The following is a 19,944-nucleotide window of genomic DNA, read 5'->3' as shown; positions in this document are numbered from 1 at the left end:
ACATTCCAGCTTTTGTCCTTGTATCCTCTATACCTTCTATGGTTAACTTGTGCATCAAATATCTCTCCATGTCTGAACTGTGGTACGTATGAATTATGAATGTCTGAAGAGTAAGGGCTTTTTTTTATTTGCAATTTAAGGGGCCCCAAATCTTTTGGTGCACTAAATTATTCATATATTCAAATGAATCTGACTTTGAGGACATTTTTTTCCTTTCTTCTCCTCTTTCATGAATTTAGAGTATACCCTTCAGAGGGATCGGGCAAAATTGCCAAGACTATTAGTAGTAAAGGTTTAAGCAGAACAGTGATTTCAAAGGGTTCCGTCCACTTTTGGGCTTCTTGCCCAGTCGTGTGTTCTTGTACATGGGTGTTTTTGCCCATTTCTCCAATCGTGAGGGATGTTTTTGATACAGTGCCAATATCATCTTTCCATCTCCTCTCATTGTTATTCTGGACAGGTACTGGCCTGTCAGGCTGCTGTCCTGTGTGTGTGTGTGTGTGTCTGTGTGTGTGTAGTTCAGTATGTTTTCTCTGTTCCATGTCCTCAGATCTGTGCAGCTCATTTTGACTGGCATGACATCGCCATGAGACGAAAATCTGGAGTGTAGTCACCGCATATTTATTGGCCAACCAACGTCTGATCCTAAAAATCTTTGAAAATCAAATTGAACATCACATCTTGGAGACATGGACAAACTATATTATATTTTAACTGTTTCTCCAAGATTGGGGATGAACAGACACTTTCTTCTGCAATAAAGAGATGACAAGCAAAGCTTTCCCGTGCTCAAGGCTTGAATATGGCTCTAGTAAGCCTCTCTCTCAGTTGGGAGTTTTCCAAATTGGTTCAGATTACCAGACTGATGTAAAGTAAATCTAGTAGTGCAGCTAAAATATACTGAACTTCTAACATACTTGCAACTAATATCCTGACACTTTCTGGTCTGTTATTTTAAGAGTTTAAAGTTGTTCCCATAAGCAGAATGAGCTTGTCAAACCCCCAAAAATACACACACACTTTAGCCCAAAATAGTCTCCAAATGCAGTTGCAGCCCCCTCATTGCTGCATGTCTCCCTCCCTCATTAACATGCAGTGCAGAGACTGGTGTCCTCACAAGGGCAGCGCTGGGATGGCATGGAGTCAGAACAGGCTGGGATATCAGGGAATGACACGGAATTGGCGGCCACGCCTTCTGGGATTAGTGACAAAAGCCAGCTGAGGCCAAAGCTCTTATCTCCATCCTTCAGTCCTCTCACTCTCTTTCACACACACACACACACACAGGCAACACAAATGCACACAAATGCACACAAGAATACTCGAGTTTGCACAGAGACAAGCATATGTACTCACACACACATAATTAGCTTTGCCAAACATATTCCCTCTTTAGGAAAATAAGGAACTCTGTGAGTGTAAAGGTTCCTTGTGATAGGTTTAGAAATGGTTTTGCACGGTGTGATTAACTGAGTGGAGGTCATGGGAAATAATTATTGGAATAATTAAAAAATGATGTGCAACGTTCCTTTTCTCTGCCCTTGGTTTCTCCCTCAAGACCGTCAACTCCAGTGAAACTGCCTGGAGCGTCTCATTAAAAATATTTATCAACATTTTTTTCCTTTTGGCTGGTTCAGATTAAGAAAATATTCACAAACGAATATATGCTCACTCATCAGATGAATCCCAGACTTCTTCACATAGCTGTCACAATTTTGTCTGAAGTATACATGAATATCAGCCATGTGATGTTAGCTAAAGCTGGATTTGGATGTGAAATAAAGTCATCTTCCTCTCATCTCTACCCTCTCTGTTCTCCAAGGCTGCTATTCCCCTCTGGTGCCTGTGTCAGTGGGCAGATGGTGGCAGACAGAGGCATCTGTGGAAGAGGAGGTGCGTTTTCCCCTTCACAGAGCAGGGACAGGTGTCATCTGCCTCACAATTAACATCTTCATGAATACTATTAAGGTGTTAACAAGCTCATATGAGAGAGTCAGGGTCATGCACAGAATTTATTTTAGAGAGGCTGAAGCTTTTTTTGTTTCATTTCAAAATGAGCTACTTACTCTTACAATCTTTACTACACTCAAAGTAAAGCTGTTTAAAGCATTGATTCACCCAAATTACAAAAAGATATTTTCCCAATTTCAACTACTTCTACTATCGAATAAATAGTCATTTGACATGACAGCATGCTCTGCTCTGTGGATTCTTCATAGTAACATGAACTCTGTTTCTGAAGAGATTGTACTGTTGAATTTTTTGTGGCATGTTGGTCTGTCAGTTGATCTTAGTCAACTATTTTGGTCCAGACTGAAATATCTCAACAATTCTGAGATGGATTTGTTCGTACAGACATTCATGGTCCCCAGAACATTAATTCAGTGACTTTGGTGATCCTCTGACTTATTCTCTAGTGTCACCAGCAGGTTGCCATTTGTGGTTTGGAATGAAATATCTTGAGAATTATTGGGTGGATTGGCATTAAATGTGCAACAGACATTCATGAAGAACTTTTTAACTTTGTCCAGTAGTTTAGTAAAAGACCAAACTAATCACATTTCCATCAGCCTCAGCTGTACATTGTGTTGTTTACAGCCAATTAGCACAGGTCAGCATGCCAACATGCTAATCTAGGAGGGTGAAGATGATGAAACATTATGCCTGATAAACGTCACTGCATGATAAGCATGTGAGCATGCTGACGTTGGCATTCAGCTAAAAGCACCACTGTGTGCAAGTACAGCCTCACAGAGTCTTATCTAAATATAATAAATGCTACCAGCACCACAAACAAAGTCCACATTCATTGTATTGGGGTTGTGTCCAAATAAATCCTATAACTATCTTCATCGCTAGATACCTGAGGTGAGTGAGAAAATATATTTTTTTCTAATTTAGGTGAACTTTTAATGGTTTAATTATGGTGAGTCATCCTATGCGTTTTGCTCACAAAACTGTTTATAGAACAAATGTGCTTAGGTGCTGTTAACAGACATACTGTTTGGAGGGGGAATCAGAGGGAGAGAAAGAGAGGGAGGTGAAAATCCAAGCTTCAAGATGAAAAGAGGCGAGGAGAGCGGCGCTGAGAAATTGAGAGGTAGTAAAGGCTGCTTCTTTTTTCTTGGGCCGCCCTTTATCATTCATCTGCCAGTTTGGGGTCTCATCTGAGCAGTTCATTCTGCCAGCACAACGGCAGAGGGGTTATTGCTCACCACTGGATACTGTCTACTGACGCAGTTTGCTGAGAGCAGAGAGCAGGGCCGTGTCCCTCATACAAACACTAAAGAGACGAGAACCAAAACAAAGGCTCGATTGTGTGTGGGAGGGTTAGCATGTAATGACAAATATTGATTTATTGGTCAATTATCAAACCATTTATCTGAATGTATGTCTATTGGTTTATCTATTTGTCGGGCCAAACTATTAAACAGCTTAACTGTGAGGAATATTTGCTCAGTGAAAATGAGAGTACAAAAGACACAGACTAGATTTGACGGTTAGCGCAATCATTATTGAAAGGTGATGAGCAGCAGTGGGAAAAGTGGGAGGGCAGAGACAGAGGGAGGGGATGGAATTAGATTGAGCACTACCCCCTCTCTTCTTTCCTCTTCACCACTTCTCAAGTAAGTAAAAGAAAATCATGTGAGCCCATTCATACAGAGGAGCCACATCTGACAGTGTCTACTCCAGCTGTAGTGCCTGTGTGTGTGTGTGTGTGTGTGTGTGTCACACTGAATGACACACAGAGAGAGGGAGAGAGAGCAGGCAGGCTCACAGGGAAGATCTCAGGGGCAACAGATCTGGTTTGCTCGGCTGAAAGACCAAACACAACGGGATGGATTTCTACACAACGTGAACGCGAGCGAGGAACAGTTGCCTCACACATAAAAAAGGTCTGTAACTATTGCTTTTTTGAAAGGTTTCCAAACTGTTTTTAAGAGGGAGCGAGAGCAGAGATGGTGTTAATCTGATCTGTAAAATGGGACTCCTCTGAATACAAAGAGCCATTATTCACCTCAAATGTCTCTTTTCAGTTGCCAGCAACTTTATTCAGTGCAATATCACTGCATGCAGAACAGTAGTGGGGGAACAAACACTGTTGCAGACATAAAGGGAATATGAAATAGTAAAATTGAGACTAAAGGTTAAAGGGAGGTGGGTGGGGGTCGTGTAAATACTCATTCACTAACTTGGGGGAATAAGCGGGCTTCCTATGTGGCAGTTGAGAAAAGGAGGGAAGGAGTGAGTGATGAGTAAAGCAATTGTACCCCTAGATTGAGTGAAAAAGGAGGAGGACCTAAAAAGTGCCCATTTAGGGCAATGAGAACAAGAGCAGGGTTTGTTTGTGTTTTGAAATGATGTATGACTCAAGCAACCGTCGTAATAAAGAGAGCAAACTGCACACAGACAAACAGTCGGTATGGGCTTTATTGGCAACCGCATTTTGAAGTATCGGGTGTAATTAACAGATATGAGAATGAGGTGTAAATCACAGGGATGAACTAACAGACACAGACGCACACACACACATACACTTAGACATCAAAGCAAAAGAGCTCATTATCTACACTGGCCACTGACCAAAAAAACGTCCGTACTTCCTATTCATCATTATAACTGTTTCTCTGGTTTAAACTCTTGTCAGTTATAATAAGTCCTTTGCAACACCTTTGAGAACTCATTCCAATTTGGCTGTTTGAAATCCTTACTTTCATGCACTGAATATCTGAGAGAATCAGATAACAGTTCAACAGGGGCGCTTGACCCCAGGTGTAGCTTTGAGTGTACTCAGGTGCGAGATTTTGTCATTCAAATGTAAAGGCAATGAATAAAAACATTAGTTTTTTGTTTTGTAGACTAATTCAAATTCTACCTATTATTCTAAATTTGGAGTCTTCTGTCTTTTGTTGGCATATGTTACTTGCAGACAGTTTTTTTGAGATATGTCATTTCAAAGTAAGTGCTAAAATAATCCGAAATGGAGAGAAATAGATTGTTTGGTGTCTAAAAATAGTGGAGAAATGGTTGAGAGCTACTGATGCATATAGCAACTTCTCTTTCTTCATACTTTCATCATTCCTGCATATCTCGGACCCCTACGCGGGTTATCTGTGGTATTTGAGGCTGCAGAGGCGATTTGGAATTCATGTGGTTGAGCCTCAGGTCTGTTTTCAGCTGATCTGGCTCAGAATATGAGATATTTAACATGTTTGAAATTCAGGCTACTCCTATCTCCTGGCAATCTGTTGTCTGAGCTGAAATTGCAGGTGTATGTCTGTGTGTGTGCGTACAGTATAAATGTGCATATACGTGTGTGTATGTGAATGAATATGCCTGGTATTTCTGCTATTGGCTCAGCTTGTCTTTGTCGGTTCAGGCACGTGATATGAATACAGTGTGGAAAAAGTGTGCGCACACACACACAAACAAACACACACACACACACACACAGAAAAGAATATGGCCCAAATGCCATGACATTTTGCCACACATGGATCTTGTCCATTATTCATGAAATGAACAGCTAATACCAGAACATGTCTCCCTTGGAAGTTAAGGTTAAAGTAAATATTTGCATATGCTGCATGCATGAACTGTAAATATTCCAGTCATGGCTGCAGCTATTTTCTGTTTAGGGTTGGCCCTGAATGAACACTGTGAATATATAAAAAAAAGCCTTATGCAAAAATAATACATTCACAGTAACTCACATGGATCTTCAGAATAAACGGCAAAAAAATATATTTATGTTTTAGCTTTACAAAACAACAACAAACAAACAACATTTGCTATATTTTATGATTTTATTTGTATATTATTAAAGCCGGTTTATCACTTTCAAACACCTTAAGAGCATAAAGTACAGAAAATGTTATTCAAATAAAATGCATTACAATCCAGTATGCAAATAATAAACACTGTACAAAAGACTAATACATTTATATATATATATATATATATGGGGACAACAACAGCACAGGATATTTATGTGGACAGAACACATTAGATGAAGCCAAATTGTGTTGAATATACATTGACAGCACTGACAGCAAGGAAAATTATAAGGAGATGATGAAAAAATGAAGCAGGGTGAGGAACAGATTGAGAAAGTGGAGCAGAGGAAGCTTCACGGCAAAATGTCTCAGGAGGAGTTTTGCCGAACGTACTCCACCAGCAGAAGAGGAGATTGTTTGAGGAGTGACATGCAGAGATTGTGCAGCTCAGGAAGGAGTTTGATCAGGACTAAAGGGAGCTTTGGGAGTCCGGGCTCACTGTCTATAGACACACACTATGGTGGACAAAACATGTATGTTCAAGTCAAGACCAAACAAGCAAAGGTGGAGCAGAGAGAGAAGAAGGATATGGAACTGATGAAGAGAAATTTGCTTAAGGCAGCCCAGTTTGAGGAGTGTGCAGCAGAGATAGCCAAGGATATACTGAATATATTAAAAGCTCTTGACATAGCCAAGAGGACAATGCTGACATTGAAAATGTACATAATCAGAAAAAAAAAGTCATAGCTGAGAGTATAAAAAGGAGGAGCACTCCTGCAAGAACCCATTGATGAGCTCCAGGCTGGGAGACCCGGGAGAAAACAGGAGAATAAGGAGGCTGAAAGGCTCCACACAGCCCTGACTGGGAGCAAGTGGAAGAGACTTCTTCTGTGTTAAGTTGTTAAAGAAGGACCGAGATGTCAAGTAAAGTCACCTAAATGCAAGTGAAAAAGTCTCAGGCTCAGTCTGCAGGACTCCTCAGGACCAGTGAGGCCATTGCCCCTTGCCTCTCTTACATTTTAAGTCACACAGTATGTCCACAAACTAAACATGCTGTGTATCAGCAGGGTGGTGCAGAGTCGTAACGCATTATAATGAACCAATCTTAGTTTTTTACTACTTAAAATAAAAGTACCAGGGAAATTACTGGGGGCATGTTTATACAAGATATATGAACAATACAAATGTTCTCTAATCTCGTATAAATGTATAATAAGTTTGATGAAGATTGATAAATATCATTTTCAGCATCTTACTGAATTGGGGTTAAACGATTTTACACCGACTGGAAAAAGGATTTCTCTTTGCTAACTTTTGACTAGGAACAGCAGCTCTTGTTCTGTTTCTGGTGTAGGAAGGTTCCAGAAAAGATTAAAGGAGACAACCCTTATATAAGGAGTTCTTTTATTAAGTGCTCACAAAGCCTAGTTGTGGCGAATGACTTGATTCTGTTGCATTCTGTTACACCGCTTCCCATGTTTGTTTACGTCACTAATACGAGAACAAAAACACTTTACACATGTGACAATATACATTTATAGAGATTTGTTCTGCTCACTTGAAGCATAATTATGGATATTTTGTATAGCAAGAGGTGTTTCCTGCAATTTACCATTGTGGGCAAAGAAATTGAAACATTTCTTGTGAAAATGTGGATTTTGTATGCCCTGTATGCCACATTTATGCCCTTTGCCAGTCACATGCCTGTTTAAGTGATGAACTGCACTACTTGTGGTTGTTTTTAGAAATGGTGACAGACATTTTATACTCGTGCTACAAATGTTGTGGCCTGTGCTACAAAACTTTCAACCTCTGTAGCCCCAAAAGCAAAAACATTTAACATACAGATCCGGTTTAGCAACAGCTGAAGTTAAACCAGGCTCTTGTTACAGAGACTCAAACAAATGAGGTTACAGCTCAGTGGAAGAGAGAGATAAAAAAGGATGCATAAAAATGTCCAACCGCCAGCAATGTATTCTGGCAGTCTCAGAAAAGAAATGTAAGGAGGCTTGGGCTCAACTGACCGAAGAACTGACCAAAGTCAGGCTAGTGGGATGCGGAGAGAATCAGCATGGAGACTGAGGATTAGCTGGTGACTGCAGTTACGAAGCGAGCAAGACATGATTGCAGAAAACTACATCTTGGAGAAAAAATAAAACCCTTAAACATAACATTCAGAGGAAAAAACAAAGATAAGATAAAGATAATTTAAAGAACAACTTACATTTTTATTTTCCCTGACCTCTGGTGGTTCAACATCTCACCTCATTGCACTGATGTAAAATAAAGATGTATCATTTTCCCAATTAGCCCTGTATTAGCCTCTGTATTATGCTTGTAGCTTAGCTCACTGTGTTCCTAAGTAAAATAACTACGGGTATTTATTATACGTAGGCGGATGTGTGTGTATGTGCATGTGTATGTCTGACCTCTTCAGCCTCAGCGGGACTGCATGGCCTGCCCTCTTAAAGTAGATTAGCTTGAAAAAGAACTGAACGTACCTTGTTGCCTGGATACAAAAAGCATCATTAAGCCCAATTATCAGCCACTTCAGCTCACAATGAACAAGCTTCATCACAGATTTCAAAACAACATATCATTAACGACAGCAACCTATACAGAGCAGGAAGGAGTAGGAGGGAACGACGAGGGAAGGACAGTGGATAAGATGAGGAAAAGGCGGCAGGGTAGATGTAGAGTGAGCAAGCGGGTGGGGGTTCAGTGTCACGTTCATGGACATTTCTGATGATTGACACATTTTGAGCTGAAATGAAGAGAGTAAAACTGGCCACAATGGACCCTTTTTTCACCATTAGCAATTAAAACCAAAAATGTTGTTAATATACCTGAAATCCAGATGGTCAGATCATTTCAGGAATTGAATTAATGAAAGTGTTGCTTGAGCCAGGACGGCAAAACACTGATACATAGTTAGAGGACAGCAGAAGGAGTGAAGGGCAATGCGTGTGCAGTGAATAGCAATACTTCAACTCAAAAAGTCTCCGCAGAGAAAGAGACAATATAAGGCAACAAAACTGGGAGGACAGTTTTTCATTGGGCCGGGGATACCGCTGGGAGTATTTGACAAAGAAAACAGAGTTAGGGCAAGAGAGAAAGCGATCATACAAAGAGAGATCAGCCGAAACTCATCCCTCTTCATTACGCTCTGTATCTCCCTGTAGGTACAGTTGGGCTGTAAATTAAAGAGAGCAGAGTTCTTGTCAACTGTACCATCCAGAGAGAGAGAGAGAGACAGAGAGAGAGAGACGAGAGAGGATGAGAAACTGAGAGGAGAGAGAGAGAGAGATGGAGAAAAGGGGAAAGAGAATGAAATGGAGTGAATAAGCTGTGAAGAAAAGAGTTTGGGGACAGAGTGGCTTGCTTAAACTTCAAAGGTGATTTACTCAATAGATGATAAAGAAAGGTTTTGTACAGGCATTGACATTGACAATGCTGGGTCCAAACTGGTGCACCCACATACATATTTAACTGTAGGAGTTATCTGTACAAAACGTATTGATGATAATAGTCCATCATCGCACTGTATATCAGTTCTGCTCTTGGCTGTAAATGGGGCTGCAATAATCTTAGTGGTGTTAGCTCAACTTCTCATAATACTTCACCGTAAACGCTCAGTACTCGATAATTCATTTGACATTTGTACACTGCACTCACAGTCAATTACATTTTCTCTACCAAACAGGTGTGAAGGAACAAGTGGTATATATACTCAATGCTACTGAAGTACAAAAACACATTATACAACACAATAAACATGTGTTTCACACCTGTGTAGCAGTTTTGTACTTGCCTATGGTGTGATGAATCGGGCTCCAACCAACCATGATATTAGCTCTCTCACAGCCATAAAATACAATTTTAGGCTAAAAAATGAACTATTTTAATCAGAGCTACCAACCTACCACAGGAACAGGATACAGCCGACAGTTTGGGGTTCTCCCTTCAAGTCTGCAGGGGCCTAAAAATAGCCTACATTATAAATAATACTGGCAAAATGGAAATAATATTGTAATGGCTGGTAATGGCAAGTGAAATCATGTTATTTCTTGCTTGAGCATATCTCTCCATACTCCACACAATTCTCCCATCGACTGTTTTACAGGTTGAAAACCACGTATTATCCCTTTATTGCATTCACTTTTTCAACTTCAAATTATTGTGAATTGCTAATGCTATTAGCACCTTAACACCTACATTTGCCTTCAGATCGCTAATGCTTCCACATATATCTCTGCCTTGCAACTCAAATTCACAATATTATCTCCCACCAAAATAAATGTTCAAAAGTTTATACTGTATTTTGTTTTGAAAATGGGAAGTTTCTGATATGTATTTAGTGTTTCCAGTCGTCACATAATCACAAATAATCAAAACTGATTGATTATTTGTTGTGACGAATGTGAGGAAAGGCAACATTTATACTGTGTGAATTTATAAGTAATACATTTGAAAAGAAAAGAACATGGAGTCTTATTTCATAAGGATGAACAGGAAGACTTATATCAAAGTATTAATTAAATTGTGTGATGCTTACACTAGCCTAAATTGATGATAAGAAGTGCTGCCCCAATTACACAAATGTCATTAAAAAAAAAGGTTTCGGGTCAGTTTAGACAAAAGGGTATGCCACGCTTCCTTGGAATAGGAGATAACCTTCTTTCATCTTCAAATGAGGGTAGTTAACATCTTAAGTGTTACAGAAATGTATCATGTATCATGTTTTAAAAGTATGGCAAGAAAGGTTCCACACGGCGGAAATTCACAGTCCCAATCACCCATTAATTCACCCTACTGAAAATGGTCTGTTAACCCCTTAGGGGCCACACATTATAGCAACTCATGGAGAAGGCGCAATGAATACTGTAGTTTACTCACTCCTCTGACTATAATTTGCCAGGCACATATAGTTTCCATTGGGAAATGCATAACCATGAAATGGAAAGGAAGTAGGGGAGAGCTGGCAGATAAAACGCCACTGTGAGGCATAGACTGTATGCTGACCTCTTGCTTTTATTCTGCTCATGGTCTATTATTCCTCCCTTTGAAGTGTCTTTCTCTGCTGTCATAGATCAAGTCAAGACACAAGGCTGGCATAACCCAAATGCAAAACAGCCTCCGTCTGTCTCTCACCAACACAAAGACTGTGAACAGTTTCTACATGACAATGCTCACACAGTCACATCTTGTTGTCAGTTTTGTGCCGTGCAGTAATTTGCAATGGAACATTATTAGCAGTTTTAATATGCAGTGGAGGAGGGTTGGCTCTCAGCTGTCTTTGTGAAAGCTGATTATGAGTTTAATTTCATCAGATAAGAATGCCTTCATTTATGAACATATGCAGCTTGCCAGACAGGCATTCAGTGAGACAAGCACTCCCCCTGCTGTTGCTCCTCATTGCAGTCAGGTCAGTATAGCTCCCTGATTTTACCATGTGAGTATCTCTTTAATAACAGCCAAGCCACAACAACATCCATAGGATTTTTTTTGTTTTTACATTTTTGTCTAAATTCATTCTTATACATTATACATGTTCGTATCTCTCTTTTATTGATTAAGTAACAATTCTGTTACTAAGAATCCTATTCTGTTTATGGTAAAATATACATTTTAACATTTTAACAACATGTTTGCCTGTTTCTTTGCTGCAAATATCATTTTCAAATTACTTATCTACAGTTTATAATTTCCTTAGCCCTAAAATCAAGTGTTTTCAGACATTAATTTTACAGTTTTATGCCAGATGTACAGTTAACTATCTAGGGCAATGCAATAAAAGTTTTTTGTCAATAATTGAGTATTTGCAAGTTAATTTCGTAGATCTTAATTTTCCTGAACTCTCCATCTGGCACTCAAAGAGGGTGAAAGGTAATTATAATTATTAGCAGCCATTATTTGAAAGAAGTCTGTTCTGCATCTGGGGCTCTTGAAGTAAATTGTTGGCACTGAACTAGAACTGCAGGAGTGCTCTCTGCCTTCCTCTTAATCCCAGTCAAAGCTGAGGATGTGGGTGAAAGCTCTTGTGAAGCCAGCATCTGCCATGTTGAAGTGTCCTGGAAGGAGAAACAGTTTCATCAGACAAAAGAGAATTTCTCCTTATGAATTTTATGTATGTTTTAAAATGAAATGATGTGTGTTTCTGCTGTTTCTCATCTTTCTTTTTCTCTCATGCAAATCTATCCTAAATGTCAGCCAGGATGTCAGGGATGGATGTCCCGTTGGTGGACCACAATGAAACTGGAATCTCTCCAATTGACAATGGGACCTTCCTCCGTTTCTCCCCAACCTCTGCTTCCACGTCGGCGGCCGCCTCATCACCAGGACGTCCAGGCAACGTTTTTGTTTACGTGTGGCTCTTCCTCGGCCTGCTGGTGTTCCTGCTGACGCTGCTCATCATCTCCCTCCACAGGCTGAAGAACATCATCTCCTCCTCTTCCTCTGTCCCCGACTGCAGCAGCGAGGGCGGGAGCTCTTTCACCAACATGGAGATCTGCAGCATCTCGTCTCAGAGGTCCACCATCTCCTCGCTGTCCACCTGAGGGAGATGGGACGGAGCACATACAGACACATACTGTATGCCCAAGTGCATTTCCTCATGCATGCATGCAACAACAAGCAGGCATGCACACACACAAAGCATATAGAGGCCCAGCGGCTCCTCACTGTGATATACAAACACAAAAACACAAGACAGCAAGGTATTACACAGCATGCATGTATATTCGAATCCCACTAAGTTTTGTGTGGGAAATATAGCTCACAATGTGATGAAGAGTTCTTGAGGGACTGAACCCTTCTGAGGCTTATTTCAACAACTAAGACATATGAACCAGAGAAACTACTTTGCCTCTGCAAGAAAAAAACATAATGAGAAACTATTATCTTTCCTCTTCATTTTTTTTGTAAAATTCATATCTTGTCTGTACTGTAGAAAAAAATAACAAGGCTTTCAAGTAATACTTTGTACAGCATGTCTCATAATGTCTGTAGATTACATTGCAAAATCTGAATTAATAATATTAAAGACCATCACTTTGTACAGAAATGCATGCTTTTGTCTCAGTTGATCAGTAAGGCTTTAATAAAAAAATGTTTACCTTTCCAATGGGTAAGATACGGTAAAACTGTACTATAAAATTCCTAACAAATTGCTTCATGACTGGGGAAAGGACATTGTACAAGAAATCCTGCTGTGGATGTGAAGGTGAGAAAGAATGAAGGTTGTGTCTTTGTGTGACTACTGACAGGCAGTCAGCCTCTGACTGCAGCTACAGACAGGCCAGGTCAAAAGGGGCATAAACAACAAGATGAAATTTTGGTCCTGAAAGACAGGTCTACCAGCGTAACGGATTACCCTCTCTTGCCTGTCAGCTCACGTGCCGTCTGATCGCAGTCTCCATAGTGACTGAAGCATGAGAGCTCTGTGCAGCTGTCAGCCTTGTCTATATTCCAGGATTAAGCCACAGTAATGGTTGGTTCTGCTCAAACTACATCATTTTTATTACAATGCTGTTAGATCTAAGTTTCTTAAAAAATATACCACAAATGACTTGAAAAAGGTTCATTGATCTTCGTCAAACTTTTCCACAAAATTCATTAACAGCTGGAGGCTCAGCGAGCGGTGATGATGGCCACGAAGCTACGAACAATACGAGGAGTCAGATCTGTCGGTGTTCTTCTTGACAAATCCTTTGTTCTCACACTAATCTGTGCATTTTGGGTGATGTTACTGCATCAACCAAACTCTTTGGTTCCCAATGTATATTCTGCTGGAAAGCTTTAAATGTAAAAATTGGCTCATAGAATCACAAACCATGTTAATAAAAAACTCTCTCTGGTTCATGTTTACAGTTTCTTTTAAGCATTGAAGACACTATATGTGTTTACATATTGGATTACAGATCAGATTTTTAGTGGTTGTGTTTGTCATGTACATGTAGCCAAACACACTGGAGGAATAACAGAATTAAAGCAGTGAATTACATTGTGTTGGATGGGCTCAAACAAGTAAATGCACACAATTACAGAAAAAGATTTTAATCCCAAATGTGAACAAGGAACATAATGGTGTTTTTCTAGTTTCATCTCTAAATTTAGAAACACATAATTAGTATTACTACTAAAGTTGGTTCATTATTTCAGCTGTTGTTTGGTAATTATGTTGTTTTGCAAGTTGAATTAGAGCTCTTATTTCAGTTCAGTCTTGCAAACACAGAGACATCATTCAGTGAAGATACAAAGTATATATCTTGCATGACTTATTATACTGTATACCTTGTGACTGCAAATTTATGCCCATGCTCTTACACAATGAACATGCTGTATTGTCATTTTTTAAATGCTTGTAAGGGATGTATTCCTATTTTTACCACAATTTAATTACTGGGTCTGCTACAACATGCAATTAACCAAATTCACACCTGGAAAAAGTTCAATTTCAGCACATTTTTACACTGTTATTTCTTTAAGAAGTTCCACAGGAAGTTACCTGCCTTGCTAAAGGAAATTTGATTTAAGCAGGAGACAATGCAGGACCAGAGCCAGGAACTAGTATTTCTCTGTGTGTCTGAAGTATCTCTGTTTTTAGGAAGTGCTGCAGAATATGGCTGAAAGTAACAGACGTCTGATATGAAAATAACAGCAAAGCTGATAGTTCAACAACTTAGTCAAGTGAGTTTAGTCCAACAGTCTCTTGAAATCATTTGAGGGAAGAAGAGTTATTTTTTCAGCTGCTACAAGATGTCCTCACTCTCTCTGTGCAGCACTGCTCTGATGAAGCAGAGAAACAGAATATGTCACCAAGGAAAAGTCAAGTCATCAAATTCTTTGCATATTTTATTTTTCTTATCATGATTTTTTTTCAACTCACACATGTCATATTTTACATCTTTGCAATAAAACATGAATACAATAGTTTTTAGGGTTTCATAGATCCAAAAATATTTAACCTTTTTTTGGATACGTAAGTTGAACCTGTCGATAGAGTATGTGCATGTGCGCATTTGATCAAGATGGCTTCACACATACAGTACATCTCACATTACATCCCCTCTCCTCCCTCCTTCCCACCTCTATCAGCTACAGAATCATGATATTGCTTACAACTGTGAGGTTGTAAAACCTAATAATCACACATGAGCTCAACGTTTTAAATACAAACATCAATGCACAAATAATCCCGTAGGGAAAATGGACCTAAACAAAATGGCAGCCGACCAGAAAGAACCAAGCTAATAAATAATGATATGTGATTGGTGCAAAGTGCAAATACAAAACAAACTTTTACATTGATTTGATTTTCTTTTTTAAATAATCAACAAATGTGGGTAAGTGAAGGTTTCCTTTGCTCTTTCAGTCTTATTCAGCTGATTAAGTCTTCCACCAAGCCTGAACCAAGACTATATGTACATATTTGACAAAACAATCACCAAATATACAAAGGAAATCATGTCAGTCTTGTGTTTTTCATCATTGGTGGCACTGGCAAGATCTCTTTATCGATACCATCTCCGGCAAAATTATCACCATCCTTGACACCGCCGTTATTACCATCAGTCTTGTCAACATTATAATAATTATTACACAATATTTTACATACAGCAAGTCATTAATAAATTAAAGGTGATAAGCGCAGTTTGTGTAGTGAAAGAACACGTGTAGACTCTGACGGAAGCAGAGTCTTATTTACATAAAAATCAGATTTAACCCTGCTGCAGGTAAAAGAAAATAAAAATAAAATAAACATTATAAAATAAAATAAAACCAGATAAAATAAAACAAAATCATAACCCCCAGGCAATTTTTCAAGGGTGAATTTAAGATCAAGCCAATAGCACCGGTTTTTGAGCAGTGGGTGGGGCTGGTTCACTTCTGACCATTTCTAATCAGTTTAGACACATTGAAGGAGTCCTAATTTATAGTCCACCCAAATAATTCCCAGAACTCCCCTCAAACGAAAAGTAAAGAACAAAATTCATAAAGAAGAAAGACATAAGGGAAAGCAAAACTCAGGTTCTTTGTCTGTGAAGCATTAAGCGTACCAGGAGCGGCAACTGCAACCAGTCCTGTGAGTGGTACGGGTATGATGACCTCTACAAGGTCAGCTTGACTTGCTCTTTTTCTCCGTTCTGCAGTCTGTCTATTTTATTAGCAGGTTTTGGTGTGTATCTTCGGGGTATTATGTGTCTGTGGTTACACACGTGTTTGTACGTACACGTGTGCACAGAGGAAGTTATTTCCACCAGTGCTGCTGCATCCTCAAATCAAGTAAACTTCACAAGGGAATAGAGCCTAAGGTCCGGAACTAGTTTATCCTCCCCCTCGGTACCTGTAGTTTCCCTTGCGTTGCAGATACAGAGCAGAATGCATCACCTCCTCTCCCTCTTGTTCTTCTCTACTCTCTCCATTTTCCTCTTCCTCACGCTGTCCACCTTAGTACCTGTTCTGGTGTTCGTAGTGCCAGCGGTTGAAGTCTATGTTGAACGCCACAATGCTGCCGGACGCCATGCCAGTGATCAGAGTCCTGAGGGCAGAGCACACAAAGGCACATCTGTAAACCAAACTATACACATACAATACCTGTGTTTTTTTAGGGGTTGCAGTGCATGAATCATTGTATATTTCACTGAGGTTTGGGGAAAATTACTGCCAAATCACTTATCATTCAGTATTTTCTGCTGTCCCCTTTAAGGTGACCCAGTTTCTCCAACAACAGTAGTCCTGATCTGGGCTCACATGGTCACACTGCCTGTCAAAGGGGCATCCTGTCTGTTTTACCTCTGGTCATGTGAGAGGTCCATGGCACGGATGCCTGCGTCACAGCCTGGGTAGATGTAAAGCTGTTTGAAGTCGCACGCCTGCCACACCTCCACAACACCGTTATCGCCTCCTGTCACCAAGTTCTGCCCATCGCTACTCAACAGGATTGCCTGAAAAGAGGAGAAGAAAAGTAAGACAGGTTAATAGAGGCTCAAGCACTTCTTTGTGTTGGACTGAGTGTAATGCATTTATTATTTATGGGGACAATATTCATGCAGAAATATACACCAAAAAGAATATTACAGTATGTTTACATAAATCATTATTAACTCTGACAGCCTCACCCGTGTGGAATCGTTGACTTCCATTTGTGCCAACAGTTTTCCATTTATGCTGAAATTGCAGAAGCGGCCTCTCTCGTAGTAGATGATGCAGTGGCCTTCACTGGACACTGAGATGAGACGGGGCCGCTGACACAGCTCTGGCCCCTCCAGGGCCCTAAGCAGATCTCCTGTGATAGTGTGGACCAGGCACGGGCCCTCTGAGGGACAAGACCAAAACAAGATAGTGTATTTTTTCTAAACATACAGCTTTGGTGATGGTGAGGTGAGCCTAAATGTTGTGGTATCAGCCCAATCTCTAATACAAATGATAATGCATGATATATGCATTTAATGGTTTTAACTGGCTTATGTTGTTGTTTTTTTTTACTGATATTCAATATTCCCTATGCTAATATCTACTAAATCTAAATGTAAAATCTCTCTTAAGCACAGACATATGAAGACACACGAACCTTTAGCTCCGCTGATGACCAATCCCAGCTCTGCACAGACAGACACACACACCACCTCGTGGTCATGTCCTGTCAGTACTGCCCTGGGAGCAGGGTAGTCACCTGGAGGAGAAAACAAAGTTACAGACAGTTATGATAGACCTCTGCTTAGAAAGTTGAATATAAACACACTCATGTACACTCACGCACAGAGACATGCAAAGATTCACAGGTCTCGCCACTCACTGTTGTTAGGGTTGTCCCCGATAATGTGATGTCTTCCACTCCAGTACCAGAGAAGAAGAGTGGCATCTCTGGAGCCTGACACGATATAGCAGTCTCCTCCGATGTAGGACTCTGATCTGGCCAAACATGTCACTACATCCCAGTGGCCAAAAACTATCTGAGTCAGTTTTCCTGTGGAGAGGAAGACAGATAAGTCAGTGTGTGCCTTCTGCTCATGCTTTTCAAGGCCATGATTGCTTAATTTGAAAATGCACGTTGCAAGTTAAACATGCAGGTTAGTGATTAGAGTGTCACATGTTTAATCTCTGGATCAGTAAATACAGCAATGCACTGTATGCCCAGATGCATACATGAAAGAGAATTTCCAAATCAAAAACAAAAATATAAATGCAAATGCATGAGTCTATACGATCCACATTTCCAGTCGTACTAGATAGATTCACAAATTGCAACTTTTAAAAAACATTTCATCATATCCTATAAATAAAGAAAAAACCCTACCAGTTTCAGTGGAGTAAACACGGAAGCTCTTGTCCCAGAAGCCGCAGACCAGGATGTAGCGGTTGTCAGCGGTAACCACAAAACAGTGTGTGTTGATTTGGATGCTCTGGTCCACCAGGTCAGTGATCTGACGCTTGTTCACGCCTGAGTTGTTTGCTACATGGAATCACAGAGATGTCAGTAGGTTAATGAGGGCGTACAAATGCAATATGGTTAACAAGCTATCCAATGATCTCTAACCTTTCCCGATCATTTATTGCTCGGCGCAGTGTTTTAAGTGTCGACAACCCCCCAATTTTGCAGTATATAAATCCCCAGTGTATCATGTGATATATTGTTTTCATTCCCTCTGGTGACCTGGCTGCCCTCATTATCTCACACATTCACACGTCCAGCATTATCATAAGTGAAGATTTTTGTGCGCTGACCTATGAGAGGGTCCATCTCAATGGGTAGATGATGAGCCTGTTCTAGGGAGTATCCTGGAGCTCCACGGAGGCCTGAAGGGTTTAAGGGTCAAACATTAAAGACAGTAACACATACATTCATAATAAAACAGTGAAGGATGAACTAAACTACAACCTCTCTTTTAATCACCCTGGTTATAATCATCCTGGTTGAGCGCTCCCTGATGAAAACTCTGATGCGGGCTTATGTTAAAGAAATAACTGCCTGATGTGGCAATCAATAACAAAAGTCACTTGAGCTGCTTCATGACCCTCCATAATCTCATTACCACGATTAATTACACCTAACCTGCTGTGCTAATGAGATCATTAATGAGGTTAATTGAGGCTTTAATTAACAAATATTTCTATGTCAACATCCAGGGTGTGGACAAAATAAGAGTTACCACCAATATAATACAATCTAATACAACAAAAATATAACTATGGGTTCAATAATTATCACAGAAATGAACATTGCCCTCTGTTTATAGGCATTAAAGGCCTACGTTGGTCTTAACTGTATAGCTGCTGATAATGTTTAATTATCTGTTTTATGGATTTATTTATGGATATTTTTGACTAATTGAATGAAACTAAAAAACTGTGATATATATATGCCAATTACAGTAACTACATTTACAGTTACTTGACATTTGTCCTCAATAAATGACATAAACAATACATTGTTAACTGTTGTTGATACATTTTCTGTTGCTTGACTTATCGATCAATTGACTAATGATTTCAGCCCTATTATGAACTCTGTATGTTCCTGTTTTATCAAGGGATTGTTCAGTAGTATAGTTTCAAAAGAAGCATAAACATTTATTCACATTATCTCCTAAATATGTGAAACCATAATAATACTGTATGCTGTTAAAGCTGCAGTAGGTCACTTTTATAAAAATAACTTTTGCTGAAACTTTCCCTTTATCCTGACAGAAGTATGTGAGACAGATAATCCTGGATTAACAAAGCTTCGGGTTGGTGGCCTGAAGACAGCTCCTTGTTGCGTCTTTGGGGCCTAAAGCGTAAAAGAGTTACCCCCTGCAGCTTAAAGATAATGTAATGTCATGCTCCATTCTTTATAGTGGTGTCACCTTGATTTTTATTTCCATGTTAAATGGCAGTAGATGCAATCTCATGTAATTTGTTTCTACGTGGAAAACAACCTTCAAGGCATGCACTCACCAACTGTGTTGTGCCAGCGGTTGACGGCAAACAGTCGGCTACATGTGACGGTGACAGCTGCTGGTATGCTGAGGTGGGGGAGCGTGTTGGCTGCAACGTGAGTGACGGGGGAGTTGGAGGGGAACTTGAGCACCATGATGACATCCTGTTGCATCTGATCCTTAAACATCAGAGGGCTCTGGGGAAGGAAACACTGGTGAGACAGACAGAGAAAGAGAGAGGGACAGAG

At 39.9% G+C, this 19,944-nt stretch overlaps 2 protein-coding genes across 2 annotated transcripts in view; one reads left to right on the top strand and one right to left on the bottom strand.

The window, feature by feature from the left end:
• Positions 1 to 3,767: 3,767 nt before the first annotated feature.
• Positions 3,768 to 13,592, top strand: LOC118331903 (serine-rich and transmembrane domain-containing protein 1). Its single transcript, XM_035666999.1, has 2 exons — positions 3,768 to 3,896; positions 11,988 to 13,592. The coding sequence occupies exon 2, from the start codon at positions 11,993 to 11,995 to the stop codon at positions 12,332 to 12,334; it is 342 nt and encodes a 113-aa protein (XP_035522892.1). The 5' UTR covers positions 3,768 to 3,896; positions 11,988 to 11,992; the 3' UTR covers positions 12,335 to 13,592.
• Positions 13,593 to 14,654: 1,062 nt separating this feature from the next.
• The window catches only part of nbeaa (neurobeachin a), an 86,504-nt gene continuing 81,214 nt past the window's right edge, over positions 14,655 to 19,944 (bottom strand). Inside the window, exons 53-60 of the mRNA XM_035667180.1 lie at positions 19,716 to 19,908; positions 18,504 to 18,575; positions 18,076 to 18,231; positions 17,575 to 17,745; positions 17,350 to 17,451; positions 16,898 to 17,094; positions 16,572 to 16,723; positions 14,655 to 16,317 (exon numbers count right to left, since the gene is read on the bottom strand). Of these exons, the coding sequence (XP_035523073.1) occupies positions 16,227 to 16,317; positions 16,572 to 16,723; positions 16,898 to 17,094; positions 17,350 to 17,451; positions 17,575 to 17,745; positions 18,076 to 18,231; positions 18,504 to 18,575; positions 19,716 to 19,908 (1,134 nt within the window). The 3' untranslated portion in view covers positions 14,655 to 16,226. The remainder of the gene's footprint in view (positions 16,318 to 16,571; positions 16,724 to 16,897; positions 17,095 to 17,349; positions 17,452 to 17,574; positions 17,746 to 18,075; positions 18,232 to 18,503; positions 18,576 to 19,715; positions 19,909 to 19,944) is intronic.

The sequence above is a fragment of the Morone saxatilis genome, unplaced genomic scaffold, assembly GCF_004916995.1.
Source record: "Morone saxatilis isolate NCDOM2014 unplaced genomic scaffold, NCSU_SB_2.0 Contig20, whole genome shotgun sequence".
Classification (NCBI taxonomy): Eukaryota; Metazoa; Chordata; class Actinopteri; family Moronidae; genus Morone; species Morone saxatilis.
Note: the sequence above shows the minus strand (reverse complement) of the source record. Positions and strands in the feature narration are given on the sequence as shown.